This window comes from Ammospiza caudacuta, chromosome 32 (assembly GCF_027887145.1).
Source record: "Ammospiza caudacuta isolate bAmmCau1 chromosome 32, bAmmCau1.pri, whole genome shotgun sequence".
Classification (NCBI taxonomy): domain Eukaryota; kingdom Metazoa; phylum Chordata; class Aves; order Passeriformes; family Passerellidae; genus Ammospiza; species Ammospiza caudacuta.
In genome coordinates this window covers 3,943,860-3,963,007 of record NC_080624.1, presented here as the reverse complement: position 1 = coordinate 3,963,007, position 19,148 = coordinate 3,943,860, and the positions used below count along the sequence as shown (strand labels likewise).

General features: G+C 60.8%; 2 protein-coding genes across 3 annotated transcripts; both read left to right on the top strand.

Moving 5' to 3' along the window:
* Positions 1-14,472, top strand: LOC131569994 (basic proline-rich protein-like). Its single transcript, XM_058822323.1, has 14 exons — positions 1-186; positions 2,218-2,275; positions 3,113-3,286; positions 5,431-5,584; positions 7,238-7,327; positions 7,852-7,914; positions 8,637-8,779; positions 9,700-9,768; positions 10,294-10,396; positions 11,224-11,361; positions 11,449-11,512; positions 11,867-12,430; positions 12,517-12,665; positions 12,772-14,472. The coding sequence occupies exons 6-14, from the start codon at positions 7,873-7,875 to the stop codon at positions 14,431-14,433; spliced, it is 2,934 nt and encodes a 977-aa protein (XP_058678306.1). The 5' UTR covers positions 1-186; positions 2,218-2,275; positions 3,113-3,286; positions 5,431-5,584; positions 7,238-7,327; positions 7,852-7,872; the 3' UTR covers positions 14,434-14,472.
* Positions 14,473-15,374: 902 nt separating this feature from the next.
* Positions 15,375-18,827, top strand: UXT (ubiquitously expressed prefoldin like chaperone). 2 transcript variants are annotated; one of them, XM_058822369.1, is made up of 6 exons: positions 15,375-15,457; positions 16,476-16,557; positions 17,308-17,372; positions 17,479-17,586; positions 18,292-18,355; positions 18,451-18,827. In XM_058822369.1, exons 1-6 carry the CDS (start codon positions 15,390-15,392, stop codon positions 18,502-18,504), a joined length of 441 nt encoding a protein of 146 aa, XP_058678352.1. In that variant the 5' UTR covers positions 15,375-15,389; the 3' UTR covers positions 18,505-18,827. The 2 variants fall into 2 exon arrangements, with proteins under 2 accessions (XP_058678352.1, XP_058678351.1); XM_058822368.1 differs by having other exon boundaries at positions 15,380-15,457; positions 18,277-18,355.
* The last annotated feature ends 321 nt before the right edge of the window (positions 18,828-19,148 follow it).

The window sequence follows — 19,148 nt, the reverse complement described above, 5'->3', positions numbered from 1 at the left end:
GGACCCCCCAGGACCCCCCCAGGATGGATTTCCTGCGGCGCCGCCTCTCGGACGGGAATTTCCTGGCGGGGGGGGGGATGGGCGGAGACCCCCCCCCCAGCTGGGGGAGGGGCGGGGAGACCCCCGCGGACCCCTCCCCCCACGGCGCCGCTGCTGCTCGTGATCGCCCCCCCCCGGCACGGACTGGTACGTACGGAGAGACCCCCCCCCAAATTACAGCCATGGGACCCCCCCCCCAACATTACAGCCATGGGACCCCCCCCCCAAATTACAGCCATGGGACCCCCCCCCGAATTACAGCCATGGGACCCCCCCCCCAAATTACAATAATGGGACCCCCCCCAAATTACAGCCCTGGGACCCCACTCCCCAAATTACAGCCATGGGACCCCCCCCCCAAATTACAGCCCTGGGACCCCCCCTCCAAATTACAGCCATGGGACCCCCCCAAAATTACAGTAATGGGACCCCCCCTCAAATTACAGCACTGGGACCCCCCCCCCAAATTACAATAATGGGACCCCGCCCCAAATTACAGCCATGGGACTCCCCAAATTACAGCCGTGGGACCCCCCCCCAAATTACAATAATGGGACCCCGCCCCAAATTACAGCCATGGGACTCCCCCAAATTACAGCCATGGGACCCCCCCCCAAATTACAGCCATGGGACCACCCCCAAATTACAATAATGGGACCCCCCCCCAAATTACAGTGATGGGACCCCCCCCAAATTACAGCCATGGGACCCCCCCCCAAATTACAGCCCTGGGACCCCCCCCAAATTACAATAATGGGACCCCCCCAAAATTACAGTGATGGGACCCCCCCCAAATTACAATAATGGGACCCCCCCTCAAATTACAGCCCTGGGACCCCCCCCAATTTCCCCCAGTCATGGGAGCCCCCCCCCCAGAATTCAGTGATGGGGACGCCCCCAAAATCCCCCTCATGGAACCCCCACCCAAATTCCCGGTGATTGGACCCCCTCCCCAAATTACCCTTCTTAGGACCCCCCCGTAAATTCCCCCAGTGATGGGACCCCCCCCAAATTACAGCCATGGGACCCCCCCTCAAATTCCCCCAGCCATGGGAAACCCCCTCAAATTCCAGTGATGGGACCCCCCCTCAAATCCCCCCTTCATGGGACCCCCCCCAAATTCCCATCATGGGACTCCCCCCCCCCTAAATTCCAGTGATGGGACCCCCCCAAAATCCCCCCTCACGAGACCCCCCCCAAAATCCCCCATTCCTGGGACCCCCTGCAAATTACAGCCATGGGACCCCCCCCCCAAATCCCCCTTCTTGGACCCCCCCAAATTCCAGTAATAGGACCCCCCCCGAAATTACAATAATGGGACCCCCCCTCAAATTACAGTCATGGGACCCCCCCAAAATCTCCCCAGTCATGGGACCCCCCCCCAACACCCCATTCCTGGGACCCCCCCCCAAATTACAATAATGGAGACCCCTCCCCAAATTACAGTCATGGGACCCCCTCAACTCCCTCCCTTCATGGGACCCCCCCCCAAATTCCCAATAATGGGACCCCCCCTCAAATTACAGTCATGGGACCCCCCCTCAAATTACAGTCATGGGACCCCCCCCAAAATTACAATAATGGGACCCCTCCCCAAATTACAGTCATGGGGACCCCCTCAACTCCCTCCCTTCATGGGACCCCCCCCCCCCAAATTCCCAATAATGGGACCCCCCCCCCAAATACTGTCATAGGACCCCCCCCCTAAATTCCACTGATGGGACCCCCCTAAAATCCCCCACATGGGACCCCCCCCCCAATTTCCCCTGATGAGGACCCCCTAAATTCCCCCCCCCCCAAATTCCCCCCCCCCCCAAATTCCCCTCCTGAGACCCCTCCCCAATGCCCCCCCCCCACCCTGGCACCCCCAAATCTCCTTTGGGACCCCCCAGTTCCAGTTTTTTTTTTTTTGGGGAGGGGGGAGGGAATTTGGGGAGGGGTCTCAGATTGGGGGGATTTAAATTTTAGGGAGGGGGGTCTCAGATTTTTGGGGGGGGTCTCAGATTTTTTTGGGGGGGTTTCAGTTTTTGGGGGGGGGGATCTCAAATTTTTGGGGCCACCTGTGGAGTTTTAATTTGGGTGGTGGGGGGGGATTGGGATTAATTTGGGGGTGGGGATTTTGGGAATTTTGGGAATTTTGGGGGGGGGTCTCTCCAATTTTGGGGTCCCCCCCCTCAGGGTGAAACCCTTCAAGGGCAAATCCGTGCACGGGGACGTGGAGCTCAGGGTGGAGCAGGTGAGTTTTGGGGACCCCCCCCCTCCCCCATTTAAATTTTGGGGTCCCCCCTAAAAATTCGGGACCTCCCCTCTCCGATTTTGGGACCCCCTAAAAAAAATTTGGGGTCTCTCAAAAAAATTTGGGGTCCCCCCCCAGAGGTTTTAATGCACCAAATTTGGGGTCACCCCTAAAATTTGGGGTCTTTCGATGCTTTGAGGTCCCCAAATTTTGGGGTCCCGATTTGGGGGTCCGGGTTGGTTTTGGGGGGGAGGTCCTGGGAGATTTTGGGGTTCTGCATTTGGGATTTCCCTGGATTTGGGGGCCTGGCCCAAATTTTGGGGTGCTCTGAAGCTCCCATCCCTCCCCAGATTTGGGGTTCAGGTTTGGGGAGGATTTGGGGGGGTCCCCGAGAGAAATTTTGGGGTCCTCTGAGGGAAATTTTGGGACCCCCTTAAGGGAAACTTTGGGGTTCCCCAAAATCTTGTCTCAATTCAAAGATTTTTGGGGTCCCCAAGAGAAATTTTAGGGTCCTTTAGGGGAAACTTTGGGGTGCCCCAAAATCTTAATTCCAAGATTTTTGGGCTCCCTTAAAGGAAATTCTGGTGTGCCCCAAAATCTTTTCTTCTTTCACTCAATTCAAAGATTTTTGGGGTTCTCTGGAGATTTTGGGGTCTGGGTTCCTAAACCCCCCAATTCCTCCATAAAATTTGGGGGTTTTGGACAAATTCTGGGGGAGAACAACCCAAAATTTTGGGGGTGGCGGGGACCTCCTGAATTTCGGTGAATCTTAACCCCCTCTTTGTGAATTTTTCCTAAAAAATCTCTTTTCTTAACCCGATCTGGGGCCCTGGCCAGGTTTGGGGCGGGACTGAGGGGTCCCAGGGAGGTTTAGGGGGGCCCCCGGCGGTTTTTGGGGTGTCCCCCCCTGGATTTTGGGGTCCCCCAGGCCCAGTTCTCGGAGCTCTCCTTGGCCGCCTCCACCCACGGCGCCCTCAGCGTCAGCATCGACCCCGCCCGGGGCGGCTCCAGGTACCGAATGGGGACCCCCCAAAATTTGGGGCGGAAATTTGGGGTCCCCCCTCCTTAATTTTGGGGTTCCTTCCTCATTTTCGGGGCTGAATTTGGTGATTCTTCCTTAATTCGGGGCTGAATTTGGGGTCCCCTTCTCCAATTTGGGGTCCCTTTGCTTATTTTGGGGTGGATTTGGGATCCCCCTCCTTAATTTGTGGGTTCTCACCTCCTGTTTGGGGCTGAATTTGGGGGTTCTTCCTTATTTTGGGGTGGATTTGGGGGTTCTTCCTTAATTTGGGGATGAATTTGGGGGTTCCTTCCTTATTTTTGGGGCTGAATTTGGGGGTTCTTCCTTAATTTGGGGCTGAATTTGGGGGTTCCTTCCTTAATTTGGGGCTGAATTTGGGGGTTCCTTTCTTAATTCGGGGCTGAATTTGGGGGTTCTTCCTTATTTTTGGGGCTGAATTTGGGAGTCCTTCCTTAATTTGGGGCTGAATTTGGGGGTTCTTCCTTATTTTTGGGGATGAATTTGGGGGTTCCTTCCTTAATTTGGGGCTGAATTTGGGGGTTCTTCCTTAATTTGGGGCTGAATTTGGGGGTTCCTTCCTTAATTTGGGGATGAATTTGGGGGTTCCTTTCTTAATTTGGGGCTGAATTTGGGGTCCGCTCTTTCTTTCGGGGTGGAATTTGGGGTCCCCCCGTCAATTTTGGGGCTGAATTTTGGGTCCCCCTCCTTTTTGGGGCGGAGTTTGGGTCCCCTCCTTAATTTTGGGCGGAATTTGGGGTCCCCTTTTCCTTTTTGGGGCTGAAATTTGGGGTTCCCTCCTCAATTTTGGGGTTCCTTCCTTATTTTCGGGGCTGAATTTGGGGGTTCTTCCTGAATTTGGGGCGGAATTTGGGGTTCCCTTCTCATTTTGGCGTCCCCTCGTCAATTTTGGGGTAAAACCTGAGGTTCTGGCTCTTTCCCCCTCAATTTTGGGGCTGAATTTGGGGTTCCCTTCTCATTTTGGGGCTGAATTTGGGGTGCCCTCCTTATTTCGGGGTGCTGGGTTTCCCCCCCCTCAGTTTTGGGGCTGAATTTTGGGGTCACTCCTCTTTTTTGGGGGATGAATTTGGGGTCACTTCTCCAATTTGGGGTCCTCTACCTTATTTTGGGGTGGATTTTCAGCCCACTCCTTAATTTTGAGCTCTAATTGGGGTTCCCTTCTCCTTTCTGGGGCTGAAATTTGGGGGTTCTTCCTTAATTTTGGGTTGAATTTGGGGGTCCCCTCTTTATTTTGGGGCTGAATTTGGAGTTCCCCCCTCTTTTTAGTGCTGAATTTGGGGTTTTCCTCTCATTTTTGGGGCTGAATTTTGGGGTGCAGGGTGGGGGAGGATTTTCCCCTCAAATTTAGGCTGAAAAACCAAAAATTTTCGGGAAAAAAACCCTCATTTTTTTGCATGGATTTTTTTTTAATTATTATTTTTTAGGATTTTTTGGCTTGAATTTTGAGGTGGGGATTTGGGGGATTTTGGGGCGCAAATCCCAAATTTTGGGGAGCAGGGGGAGGATTTTTACCGCCAAATTTAGGATGAAAAACTAAAATTTGAGGGAAAAAAAAAAAATCTCATTTTTTGGATATGGGGGCTCAGTTTTGAGGTGTTCTGGAGGGGCCGGGATTTCGGGGGGGAGTTGGGTCAATTTTGGGGCACAAATCCTAAATTTTGGGGTGCGGGGTTGGATTTTTACCCTCAAATTTAGGGTAAAACCCCAACATTTTTTGGAAAAAAATCTAAGGTTTTTTTTTTAGGGCGGGGGGGGGAATTTTAGGGTTTGGGATTCGGGAGGGGATTTGGGGCACAAATTCCAAATTTTGGGGCGCAGGGTTGGATTTTTACCCTCAAATTTAGGTAACATTTTTTGGAAAAAAATCTAAGTTTTTTTTTTTGGGGGGGGGGGGCATTTTAGGGTTTGGGATTTGGGGCACAAATTGCAAATTTTGGGGTGCGGCGAGAGGACTTCACCCCTCAAATTTCGGGTAAAACCCCCAAAATTTCGGGGAAAAAACCTCTAATTGTTTTGCAATTTTTAAAAATTGTTGTCATTTTTGGTGTTGGTGATTCTGGGGGGATTTGGGGACCCCCTGACCCCCTCTGTGTGTGTCCCCCCCATCCCCCCCCAGGAAGGTGCGCCCCGATTTTGTGCTGGTGCGGGAGGAGCCCGAGGGCGGCGCGGGGGGCGCCCCCCGGCGGCTGCTGGTGGGATTGCACCTGGGGGGGGTCCCGGGCAGCGACCCCATCCCCGCCCTGTACGGCTTCAGCCACCAGCCCTGCCTGGTGAGCACTGGGAGGGGGAATGGGGGGACTGGGAGGGACTGGGAATGACTGGGAGGGGATTGGGAGGGACTGGGATGGACTGGGAGGGAACTGAGGGGGAACTGGGAGCAACTGGGAGGGACTGGGAGGGGGAATGGGGGGACTGGGAGGGGTTTTGGGGGGACTGGGAGGGACTGGGAATGACTGGGAGGGGATTGGGAGGGACTGGGATGGATTGGGAGCGACTGGGAGGGGAACTGGGAGCACTGGGAGGGACTGGGAGGGGATTGGAGAGGACTGGGAACGACTGGGAGGGAACTGAGGGGGAACTGGGAGCAACTGGGAGGGACTGGAAAGGGGGAATGGGGGGACTGGGAGGGGATTGGGAGGGACTGGGATGGACTGGGAGCAACTGGGAGGGACTGGGGGTAGCTGGGAGGGGCACTGGGAGGGCACTGGGAGGGGGAATGGGAGGGGAACTGGGAGCCACTGGGAGGGGGTTGGAGAGCACTGGGAATGACCGGGAGGGAACTGAGGGGGAACTGGGAGCAACTGGGAGGGACTGGGAGGGGAACTGGGAGCACTGGGAGGGGTTTTGGGGGGACTGGGAGGGGTTTTGGGGGGACTGGGAGGGACTGGGATGGATTGGGAGCGACTGGGAGGGCACTGGGAGGGGGAATGGGGGTCACTGGGATGGGATTTGGGGGGATTGGGAGCACTGGGAGGGACTGGGGGCAGCTGGGAGGGGCGCTGGGAGGAACTGGGAGGGGGAATGGGGGACTGGGAGGGGAACTGGGAGCGCTGGGAGGGACTGGGTGGGGGGGACTGGGAGGGGATTTGGGGGCACTGGGAGCACTGGAAGGGACTGGGAGGGTTTTGGGGGGGACTGGGAGGGGGACTGGGAGCACTGGTATGGACTGGGAGGGGATTGGAGAGGACTGGGATGGACTGGGATGGACTGGGAGGGGACTGGGAGAGGATCTGGGGGGATTGGAAGGGACTGGGAGGGGACTGGGATGGACTGGAAGGGGATTCAGGGGGGACTCGGGGGGCACTTGGAGGGACTGGGACCACTGGGAGGGACTGGGAGAGGGAATGGAGGGATTTGGAGGGAGTGGGAGGGAACTGGGATGAACTGGGAGCACTGGGAGGGACTGAGAGAGCATTTGTGGGGGACTGTGAGGGACTGGGAGGGCATTTCGGGGGGACTGGGAGAGGGAACTGGGGGCACTGGGAGGGACTGGGAGGGGATTTGGGGGGCACTGGGAAAATATTTGGGGGGGGACTGGGAGGGACTGGGAACACTGGGAGGGACTGGGAGAGGGAATGGGGGGACTGGGAGGAGATTTGGGGGGGACTGGGAGGGACTGGGAGGGGATTTTAGGGACACTGGGAGGGACTGGGAGCACTGGGAATGGGAACTGGGGGGACTGGGAGGGGATTTGGGGGGCACTGGGAGGCACTGGGAGGGGGAATGGGGGAGACTGGGAGGGACTGGGATGGACTGGGGGGATTGGGAGAGGATTTAAGGGGCACTGGGAGAGACTGGGAGCACTGGGAGGGGATTTGGGAGACACTGGGAGGGCGTAGAATGAACTGGGAGCGGTGCTGGGTCAGACTGGGAGCGCTGGGCAGGGCTCCCGGCCGGCCCCTGACAGCCCCAGTTGCTCCCAGTTTGCCCAGTTGGCTCGGCTGCAGCGGGAACTGGGCCATGAGGCCTTTCCACTGGTGCCCCAGCGCTTCTGCAACCGGCCCCGCGGACTGGTGAGCACTGGGAGCACTGGGAGGGACTGGGAATGGTGTCACTGGTCTCTGACTGGTCTCTAACTGGTGTCACTGGTGTCACTGGTGTCTCTAACTGGTCTGTAACTGGTGTCACTGGTCGGTAACTGGAGTTACTGGTTTCTGACTGGTGTCACTGGTGTCACTGCTCTCTTAACTGGTGTCACTGGTCTCTAACTGGTGTCACTGATGTCACTGGTGTCACTGGTCTCTAACTGGTGTCATTGGTGTCACTGGTGTCACTGGTCTCTAACTGGTCTCTAACTGGTGTCACTGGTGTTACTGGTGACTCTTAACTGGTCTGTAACTGGTGTCACTGGTCGGTAACTGGAGTTACTGGTTTCTGACTGGTGTCACTGGTCTCTAACTGGTCTCTAACTGGTGTCACTGCTCTCTTAACTGGTGTCACTGGTGTCACTGGTGTCACTGGTGTCACTGGTGTCACTGGTGTCACTGGTCTCTAACTGGTGTCACTGGTCTCTAACTGGTGTCACTGGTGTCCCCAGCTCACCACCCCCACCTTCCCCATGACGGTGACGCTCAGCCCCGCCCCCGCCGGGGTGGGACAGGTGAGTGGGGCGGGGCCTGGGGTGGGCGTGGTCTGAGGTGGGTGTGGCCTGAGATGGGCGTGGATCTCTGTGGGTGTGGTTCAATGTGTCCCTCCTCAGCCATCCCTCACCTGTCCCACCAATCTCACCTGTCCCCAGCTGTCCCCTCACCCTTCCCATGTGTCCCACCTGTCTCAGCTGTCCCTCCATGGTCTCATCAATCCCAGCTGTCCCACCAATCTCACCTGTCCCCTCTGCCCAGGTGCGCGTGGGCTCCCCGCAGGTGCTGTCCCCATCTCACCTGTCCCTGTCTCACCTGTCCCTCACCTGTCCCCTCTGCCCAGGTGTGCGTGGGGTGCCCGCAGGTGCTGTCCTCTGTCCCTCACCTGTCCCCATCTCACCTGTCCCTCACCTGTCCCCTCTGTCTCACTGTCCCCTCTGTCCTTCACCTGTCCAGGTGCGCGTGGGCTCCCCGCAGGTGCTGTCCCCATCTCACCTGTCCCTGTCTCACCTGTCCCTGTCTCACCTGTCCCCGTCTCACCTGTCCCTCACCTGTCCCTCACCTGTCCCAGGTGTGCGTGGGCTCCCCGCAGGTGCTGTCCCCTGTCCCTCACCTGTCCCCATCTCACCTGTCCCTCACCTGTCCCCTCTGTCCAGGTGCGCGTGGGCTCCCCGCAGGTGCTGGGGATGTGTCCCTGTCTCACCTGTCCCTCACCTGTCCCCTCTGTCCCTCACCTGTCCAGGTGCGCGTGGGCTCCCCGCAGGTGCTGGGCGCGGTGGCCGCTGCCATGGGCGGGGCCCGGGCGGGGGCGCTGCTGCGGGGGGGCCCCGTGGGAACCGAGAAACTGCGGGTGCAGAGGATCGGGGACCAGTACAGGGCCCTGCGGTGAGACTGGGGGGACTGGGAGGGACTGGGAGCACTGGGAGGGACTGGGAGGGACTGGGAATGGGACTGGGAGCACTGGGAATGGGACTGGGGGAACTGGGAACACTGGGAGGGACTGGGAGCACTGGGAATGGGACTGGGGGGGACCAGTACAGGGCCCTGCGGTGAGACTGGGGGGACTGGGAGGGACTGGGAGGGACTGGGAGGGACTGGGAATGGGACTGGGAATGGGACTGGGAATGGGACTGGGAGGGACTGGGATGGACTGGGAATGGGACTGGGAGCACTGGGAATGGGACTGGGAGGGACTGGGAACACTGGAAGAGACTGGGAGGGACTGGGAGCACTGGGAATGGGACTGGGAATGGGACTGGGGGAACTGGGAACACTGGGAGGGACTGGGAGCACTGGGAGGGACTGGGAGGGACGGGGGGGACCAGTACAGAGCCCTGCGGTGAGACTGGGGAAACTGGGAGAGACTGGGAGGACTGGGAGGGACTGGGAATGGGACTGGGAATGGGACTGGGGGAACTGGGAACACTGGGAGCACTGGGATGGACTGGGAACACTGGGAATGGGACTGGGATGGACTGGGATGGACTGGGGAGCACTGGGGGAAATTGGGAGCACTGGGAGGTGCTGGGGGGGGCTGGGAGGGAACTGGGACCGACTGGGACCGACTGGGACGAAATGGGAGGAACTGGGAGGGTTCAACCTGGGGGGGCGTGGCTACCACGGGAGGCGTGGCTTTGTTCTGAGGGCGGGGCCTGGGCGTGGCTCAGGGTTTGGGGGCGGGGCCTGATGTGCTCTGGGGTGGGGTCTGCGGGAATGGGCGGGGCCTCAGCTGGGGGGCGTGGTCTGTGAATGGGCGGGGCCTGTGGAGTGGGGGCGGGGCCTCGCTGATCCCGGTGTCTCCCCAGGTGGTCCCTGGGGGGCGGGGACACGGCGGGGGAGGGGCCGCAGGTGGAGCCGGTCGCGCTCAGCCCCAGGTGAGTGCGAGGGGGCGGGGCTAAGAGGGGCGTGGATTTGGGGGCGTGGCTGAGGTGGGGGTGGGGCAGCATTGAGGCAGGGCTAGGAGAGAAGGGGCGTGGTTATGCGGCAGGGGTGGGGCTTTAAAGAAAGGGATGTGGCTATTCATGGAGGGGTGTGGCTATGAGAAAAGGGGCGTGGCTATGCAGGAAGGGGGTGGGGCTGGCATGAAGAGGGTGTGGCTAGGAGAGAAGGGGCGGGGCTATGAGAAAAAAGGTGTGGCTATGCAGGAAGGGGTGGAGCTAGCATGAAGGGGGTGTGGCTAGGAGAGAAGGGGCGGGGCTATGCAGGGAGGGGCAGGGGCGTGGCTTCGATGGGTGTGGCCATCAAAAGGGGTGTGACCAGTGGGCTTTTTTTGTGGGCGTGGCCATTCAGAAAGGGGCGGGGCTTTGGGTGGCGCTCTGTCCAGCCCGAGGGGGTGTGGGCAATGTGAAGGGGTGTGGCCGCGGCGGTGGGCGTGGCCGCTGAGCCCCGCCCCTCGGCAGGCACCGGGCGTGGGTCGACGCCTGCGCCGGCCTCTTCGGGGGCGTCGACATCTGCGGGGTGGAGGCGCTGAGGGGCCCCGACGGGCAGGAACAGATCGTGCAGGTACCCGGAACACCTGGGCACACCTGGGGAACACCTGGGGAACACCTGGGCACACCTGGGCACACCTGGGCACACCTGGGGAACACCTGAGAGACACCTGGGCACACCTGGGCACACCTGGGGAACACCTGGGGAGCACCTGGGCACACCTGGGGAACACCTGGGCACAGTTGGGACATACCTGGGAGACACCTGGGGATACCTAAGGCACCTAGGGGACACCTGGGACACCCGGGGCATACCTGGACACACCTGGGCCACAGCTGGGTCACAGCTGGGCACACATAGGGCACCTGGGACACACCTGGCGGACACCTGAGACACATGGGGCATACCTCGGCACACCTGGGCACACCTGGGGGACAGCTTGGCACACCTGGGGCACACTGGGGACACCTGGGCACATTTGGGGCACACCTGAGACATGCAGGGCACACCTGGTGGACACCTGAGACACATGAGACACACCTGGAGAACACCTGGGCACAGCTGGGACGTACCTGGAGGACACCTGGGCATACCTAGGGCACCTGAGGCACACCTGGACACACTGGGGCACACCTGGGTAACTCCTGGGACATACGTGAGACACCTGGGGCATACGTGAGCACAGCTGGGCACAGGTGGGCACAACTGGAGCACACCTGGGGCACACCTGAGCCACCTATTCCCCCTTAACCCCTGGTTCCCCCCACCCTTGCACCTCCCTCTGAGGGCTCCATTGCTCACCTGTCCCCCTCCCTCACCTTCCCCCCACACCTGAGCCCCGCCCACACCTGAGCCCCGCCCACCTGTGCCCACCTGTGCCCACCTGTGCCCACCTGCAGGTTCTGGGCTCGTGGCTGCCCCTGCTGGGCCCGGGCGCGGCCGAGGACCAGGCCCAGATTGTGGAGTTGGTGCTGGAGCGGATGAGGGAGGAGCTGCCCCGCCCCCGCAGCCCCTCCCCCGCCCGGCCACGCCCACAGGTAACCGCCCCTCCCCCCGCCCCATCCTCCAGGTGCTTCCCGAAACCCCCAGAATTGAAACCCCGCCCCCCCCCTCCTTTTGCGCAGGTGTCGGTGACATCGGGGACCCCCCGGCCGGGGACCCCCCCCCAGCAGAGACCCCAGCCCCAGGGTGAGTGACCCCAAAAAATTTTGGGAGCCTCCAAAAATCCGAAATTTTGGGATTTACATCCTGAAATTTGAGGGATCTGCTTTTGCTCAGAAAGGGAAAATTTTCCCCAAAATGAGACTCAGAAAAATTTGGGGTTTCCCAGAAATCCTCCTTAAATTTGACCCAAATCCTAAAATTTGCTAAGTTTAAATTAATTCCTAAAAATTGCTCCAGACACCCAAATTTTGGGAGCCCCTCCCTCCCCTGGGACACCCCAAATCTGCTCCTGCGCCCCCAAAATTGGGGGATTTTGCCCCAAATTGGGACTTTACCTTCCTCAAGCCCCGCCCCCTCAGCTGTTTCTCTTCCCTCCAGGTGCTCCGCCTCCATCTGGCCCCGCCCAGCCACGCCCACAGCCGCAGGGGCAGCCACGCCCACAAATGGGCGGAGCTTCACCACGCCCCGCCCAGCCAGGCCCCGCTCAGCCACGAGGTCCCGCCCAGCCCCGCCCACTCGCTGCACAGCCCCGCCCCCAAACCCCAACGGCCACGCCCCAGCCCCGCCCAACCTCCCCGCAGCCACGCCCACAAACCCCGCCCAGCCCGGCTCAGCCACGCCCACAAACCCCGCCCAGCTCTCCACAGCCACACCCACAAGCCCCGCCCACTTCGCAGCCCCGCCCACCTCTGGCTGCTTCGGCGCCTCAGCCTCGCCCACCCAGCCCACAGCCCCGCCCACAAGCCCCGCCCACATCCCCGCAGCCACGCCCACAAATCTCTCCCATATCCCAACCCCGCCCTCAAGCCCCGCCCACCTCAGCTCCTCAGCCCCGCCCACCCGGCCCGGCTGTGTCCCCCCAGCCAAGGCCACAAGCCCCACCCACTTCACAACCCCGCCCCCAAGCCCCGCCCACCTCAGCCCCTCAGCCCCGCCCCCAAGGTCCAGCTACCTCACCCCAGCCCCGCCCCCAAGCCCCACCCACCTCCCCCCAGCCCCGCCTCCAGCGCTCCCCCTCCGTTCCCCAGCCCCGCCCCCAAGCCCCGCCCTCCTCCGCCACGCCCCGCCCCCCCGGACCGCAGGCCCCACCCACCACGCGCCAGCCCCGCCCCCAGGCCCCGCCCATTGCCCCCAAACCCGTCCTGGCCCCCAAACCCGGCTCCGCCCCTCCCCCCAGGTAAGTCGGGGGGGCTCTGGGGGGGTAGGGGGCTAAGCCCCGCCCCCTGCGGGGGAGGGGTGAGGCTCCGCCCCCTGGGCCCCCCCTGAACCCCCAAATTCCGCAGCCCCGCCCCCGAGCAGGGCCCCCCCGAGAGCCTGCGGGCGCTGCGGCAGAGCTTCGCCAGCCTCTTCTCCGACTGAGCCCCAAAAACATCGGGGAGCCCCAAAATACCAACGGGGCACCCCAAAATACCAACGGGGCGCCCCGAAAATCCCACGGAGGGTACCCCGAAACAGACCTGGGACGTACCTCAAAAATACACCCAGGGCGCCCCAAAAACCTCCTGGAGAGCCCCAAAATACCAACGGGGCACCCCCATAAACCCCCTGGGGATGCCCCAAAATTGCAACGAGGGTACCCCAAATTACCAATGTGGAGCCCAAAAATTCCCCCACGGGCACCCCAAAATACCAATGGGGGCGTCCCAAAACCCCTCCCGGGACACCTCAAAAATGCCCCTGGGGGTACCCCAAAAACCCTTATGGGGACACCCCAAAAACACACCTGGGGAGCCCCAAAATATCAACGGGGCAGCCCAAAAATCCCCCCGAAATCCCACCAAAAACCTGCCAGGGGACACTCCAAAATACCAATGGAGCACCCCAAAAACCTCCTGGGGACACCCCAAAAATCCTACAGGGGGAGCCCCAAAAACCTCCCTGGGGACACCCCAAAAATCCTACTGGGGGAGCCCCAAAATACCGACGGGGACACCCCAAAAACACACCCGGGGGCACTTAAAAATCCCACGGGGGGTACCCCAAAAATCCTTGGAGACATCCTAAAAATCCCCTCCGGGGCCCCCCATATCTCCCTGTGGACACCCCAAAAATCCCCCGGGCACATCCCAAAACCCCCTCAACACTGCCGTGGGGACGCCCCCAAAAGCCCCCCAGGGTCACCCCAAAATCCCCCTCGGGAGACCCCAAAACTTCCCAAGGGGTGCCCCCAAATCCCCCCAGAGTCCGCCAAAATGACCCCTGGGGTCACCCCAGGATCCCCCCTGGGGACACCCCCAAATCCATCCCTGCTTTGCCGCCCCACAGATGGGGGGGTTTGGGTGCCCGGGACCCCTGAGAATGCACCCCAAAACCGCCTAGGGTGCCCCAAAATCCACCCGGGACCCCCCAAATCCACCTTGGGGAGGGGTCCCTGGAGTTCAAGACCCCCCAAAATCCACCCGGGACCCCCCAAATCCGCCCTGGGTGGGGTCCCTGGAGTTCAAGACCCCCCAAAATCCACCCGGGACCCCCCAAATCTGCCCTGGGTGGGGTCCCTGGAGTTCAAGACCCCCCAAAATCCACCCGGGACCCCCCAAATCTGCCCTGGGTGGGGTCCCTGGAGTTCAAGACCCCCCAAAATCCACCCGGGACCCCCCAAATCTGCCCTGGGTGGGGTCCCTGGAGTTCAAGACCCCCCAAAATCCACCCGGGACCCCCCAAATCTGCCCTGGGTGGGGTCCCTGGAGTTCAAGACCCCCCAAAATCCACCCGGGACCCCCCAAATCCGCCCTGGGGAGGGGTCCCTGGAGTTCAAGACCCCCCAAAATCCACCCGGGACCCCCCAAATCTGCCCTGGGTGGGGTCCCTGGAGTTCAAGACCCCCCAAAATCCACCCGGGACCCCCCAAATCCACCCTGGGTGGGGTCCCGGGTGTTCGGGACGCCCCAAATCCCCCCGGCGCTCCCCTCCCCCCACTGCTCTGTGCTCTCAGTGTGCGCTCGTGAGTGTGTAAGCCCCGCCCCCCGCTTGGCCACGCCCCCTTCTCGGACACACCCTGCTTAGCCCCGCCCCCTTCGCCCAGGTGGGCGGGGTCAATAAATCCCTGAGCTGCTGGCGCTGGGTGCTGCTGATGGGGGGGTGGGACCCCTCCCAAAATTGGGGGGAGGCACCTGGGGACACCTGGGGACACCTGGGATGGACCTGGGGGACACTTGAGACAAACCTGGGGAGACCTGGAGACAACTGGGGGGTGGGGACACACCGAGGGCACACCTGGGGACACGTGGGAGGGACCTGGGGACAACTGGAGCACACCTGGGGGACACCTGGGCACACCTGGGGACATCTGGGCCACACTTGGGGACACCTGGGCACACCTTGGAGGGACCTGGGGGACAGCTGGGGGCACCTGGAGACAGCTGGGGCACCTGGGGGTAGCCTGGGCACACCTGGGAGAGACCTGGGGGACACCTGGAGCACATTGGGGACACCTGGGGGCAGTTGGGGGACACCTGGGAGGGACTTGGGGACAGCTGGGGACACCTGCAAGACACCTGGGCACAGCTGGGGACAGCTGGGACGCACCTGGGACTCTCCTGGGGACACCTGGGACACTTGGGGACAGCTGGGACACACTTGGGGAGACACCTGGGCACACCTGGAACACACCTGGGGCTCATCTGAGGACCCCTGGGCACACCTGGGGACATCCAGGACACACCTGGGGCTCACCTGGGCCAGGTACGGGCTGGGGGGGGGGCTCAGGCCGCGTTGATCCGGCCGCACTCTGCGCGCGGGAAGGTTTGATCGCCGATAGAGCGCGGGCATGTCGCGACATGCGACCGCGATAGAGGCGGGGGGGGAAGGGATGGACGGAGCTCGGACCTCCCGCCCGCCAGGGGGCGCCCTACAGGCGGCAGCGCGGTGATGACGCAGTTCCGGCGATGACGTCAGAGGCAGCATGGCGGCGGCGGAGAAGGCGCAGCGCTACGAGGCGTTCGTCAGCGACGTCCTGCAGCGAGACCTGAGGTAGGCGACATCATATCGCGACAGAAACCCCGCCCACGCGACAGCCCGGCCCTCCCCTCAGCGCTATGGCCACGCCCCCTCTCTGCAACATCCGTAACGGATTGTGGTGGCCACGCCCACTGAGGTTGAGACCACGCCTGTTTCTTGGCCACGCCCCCTCATCTGCCTTAGAATGCACAATAACTGCGTGGGATGGCCACGCCCATTCGTAGTGAGGCCACGCCCCCGACTCAACCCCACCCATTAATCATAAGACCCTGCCCATTTCACGAACACGCCCCTCCACTTTAAGTCCGCCATGAAATAACAACGTGTTGTGGCCACGCCCTTTCACGGGGATGCCACGCCCCTTAACCTCTGCCTAACGTAAAACCACGCCCATTTCACGGTCACGCCCCCTCATCAACCACCCAATGAATAATAAGTGCATATTGTGGCCACGCCCATCCACCTCGAGACCACGCCCATTTCCAGACCGCACCCCCTCCACTTAACATCCGCCTCCACATACTAACAGTATAGTGTGGCCATGCTTTTCATGTGGTGGCCACGCCCCCTCAACATCTGCATGATATGGCCACGCCCATTCATTATACAGTCATGCCTACTTCATGGCCATGCCCCCTCATTAATGTCTCTGCATAATAACGGTGTGTTGTGGCCACGCCCATCCTCCCGGAGGGCACACCCCTTTCCAGACCACACCCCCTCTTCATAGCAACCTTGTTGCACCAACCCCTTCCACCCTGAGTCCACGCCCATTTTGTGGCCACGCCCCCTTCTCAACATCCCCTTTTATATAAACCACACCCTGTGACCACTCCCACCCACCGTGAGGCCACGCCCGTTTCTACGCCACGCCCCTCTGTGTAGCAACCGTTGTACCCGCACCATCCACCCTGAGATTACGCCCATTTCTTGGCCACGCCCCCTCCACCGCACACCGTGTCATGGCCACGCCCATTCCCTGCGAGGCCCCGCCCCCGTGAGGCCCCGCCCCTGACAGCGCCCCCTGCAGGCGGGTGCAGGAGCAGCGCGACGCCGTCTTCGAGCAGCAGGCGCAGGTGCTGCAGCTCCGCTCCGCCCTCAGCCGCCTGCAGGTGCGCGGGGGGGGGTGGGCGGGGCTTAACGAGGGGGCGGGGCTTAACGGGGGGCGTGGTCAGGGCTGGGGAGGGGGCGGGGCAGGATCTGGAGGGGATTTGGGGGGCCTGGACGGGGGTTTGGGGGGGTATTGATGAGGGTGTTTGGAGGGATTTTGGGGGGATTGGAAAGTGTTTAGGGGGGTTTGGGGGTCTCGTGGGAAGATTTGGGAGCAATTAGGGGAATTTGGGGGACTCCTAGGGAGTAAAGTGGGATTTGGGGGTGTTTTTGGGGTGGTTTGGGGGGATTTGGGGGTCTCCTGGGGGGCATTTGGGGGGTCTCATGAGGGGTTAAGTGGGATTTGGGAGGCTTCTTGGAGGGTTTGGGGGGGATTTGGATGTGTTTGTGGGGGGTTGGGGGTTCTCATTGAGGGGTTTGGGGGTGATTCCGAGGATTTGAGGGTCTCATAGGGAATTAGGTGGGATTTGGGGGTCTCCTGGGGGGGAGTTGGGAGGATTTAGGAGGGTTTGGGGGGGATGTTTGGGTGCCTCATGGGGGGATTTGGGGGTGTTTTGCTGTGTATGTGGGTAATTGGGGGATCTTGAGGGGGGGTTAAGGGAGATTTGGGGGCATTGGGGAGATTTGGGGGGTCGAGATTTGGGGTCCCTGGGCTGTTTGGGGGATCCCTGGGGTTGTTTGGGGTCGAGATTTGGCGTCCCTGGGGCTGTTTGGGGTCTCAGATTGACCCCGGGGGATTTTGGGGTCCCCAGGATGCCGCCGCCCCCCTGCGCACCCAGGTGGATCTCGGCTGCAATTTCTTCGTCAGCGCCGAAGTGTGAGTGGAGATGGGACCCCAAAAACATCCTCAGACACCCCTAAACCTGCTCAGAACCCCCTCGGGATCCTCCCTGACCCTGTTTTTGCTGTCCCTGCGCCCCCAGCCCGGACCCCCGGCGCGTGTTCGTGGCTCTGGGGTTCGGGTTCTTCGCGGAGCTGACGCTGCCCGAGGCCCTTCGGCACCTGGAGCGCCGCAGTTCCCTCCTGCAGAGGTGAGGCAGCCTGGCCACGCCCACTGGCCACGCCCACATCGCCTTGACACGCTCCCCCGGTCACGCCCACATCCCGTGGACACGCCCACAGCCCCCAGACACGTCCCATAGTGCTGGGTACTGACCCTTGGTCATTCTGCCTTGGTCACGCCCACACGAGCACGGGCCACGCCCTTTTGTTGAGACCACACACATTTAGGCCACGCCCTCCGGGGAAGCCACGCCCACCATGCAAAGCCCTATCGTCACTGTATTTGGGTGGGAGGAGGTGACCACGCCCCTTTGGGACCGCACCCATGTATGTCACGCCCCTTTGCAGAGCCACACCCACATTTCTGCTGCATTTTGGGTGGGAGGAGGTGGCCACGCCCCTTTGGACCACACCCACTTAAGCCACACCCCTTTGCGCTCACCTAGGGCCACAGGCAGCTCCAGATGGGCAAGCCACGCCCCCTTTGGCCACACCCCCATTCCATAACAGGAGATCACATCCCATGTTCATGGCATGACCAAAAAAGGAGTGCCATTCATTAGACCACGCCCACACTACCAAAGCCACGCCCACACCATAAAAGGAGTGTGCATTCCTTCTCATCATAATAAAATAAGGTGTGGCCTCATCTTGCCAATCATCAGGCCACGCCCACTCAGTAGACCCCACCCTTCCCATCAAAGCCACTCCCTCTCAAGCCCCGCCCCTTTCAGGCTCAGCGATTCCCTGACTCGCGACGGGGCCAAGATCCGCGCCCACATCCGGCTGGTGCTGGAGGTAACCCCGCCCCCTCCCCTGGCCACGCCCCTTCACCTGCTGGCCACGCCCCTGCACCTGCTGGCCACGCCCACATTGCTTTGCCCCTCCCCCAGGGCCTGCGGGAGCTGCAGGGGCTGCAGGAGCCCCCCGTGACCTCTGACCCCTGATGGACGCTGCGCTGGCCCCGCCCCCTCGGCTGGGTGTAAACCTGGAGTACACCCGGAGTAATTTGGAGATTTTACACCTGGGAGTGTCCTGGGTGTAAACCGGGAGTTAATCGGAGCTGTTACACCTGGAAGAAAACTTTGAGTGGAGTTTTACACCTGGGAGTAAACTTGGAGTAAAGCAAAGTTTTTTACACCTGGGGGTAAATCTGAAGTAGAGTTTTTATATCTTGGAGTAACCTGTGTGTAAAGCCAAAGTAAAGTGGAGGTTTTACATTTTGGAGTAGCTTGTGTGTGAAAACCTGGAGTAAAGTGGATTTTTTACACCTTGGAGTAACGTGTGTGTAAAGGTGGAGGGGGGGAGGGGTGTGGCACACAGAGGAAGCTTGGAGTAACCCCAGAGTAGTTTATGAGTAAACTGTGAGAGCCCTGTAAGCAGGGGGAGGGGTCTGGGAGTAACCCTGGAGTACCTGGAATAACTCTGGAGTACCCAGAGTAGCCCTGGAATACCTGGAGCAACATGTGGGTAAGCTCAGAGTAACCCCTGAGTAACCTCAAGGACCCACTGGAACACCCCATTCTGAGGCTGGAGTAACCCCTGAGTAAGCTCTGAGTGACCCCTGAGTAACCCTTGAGTAGCTCTGGAG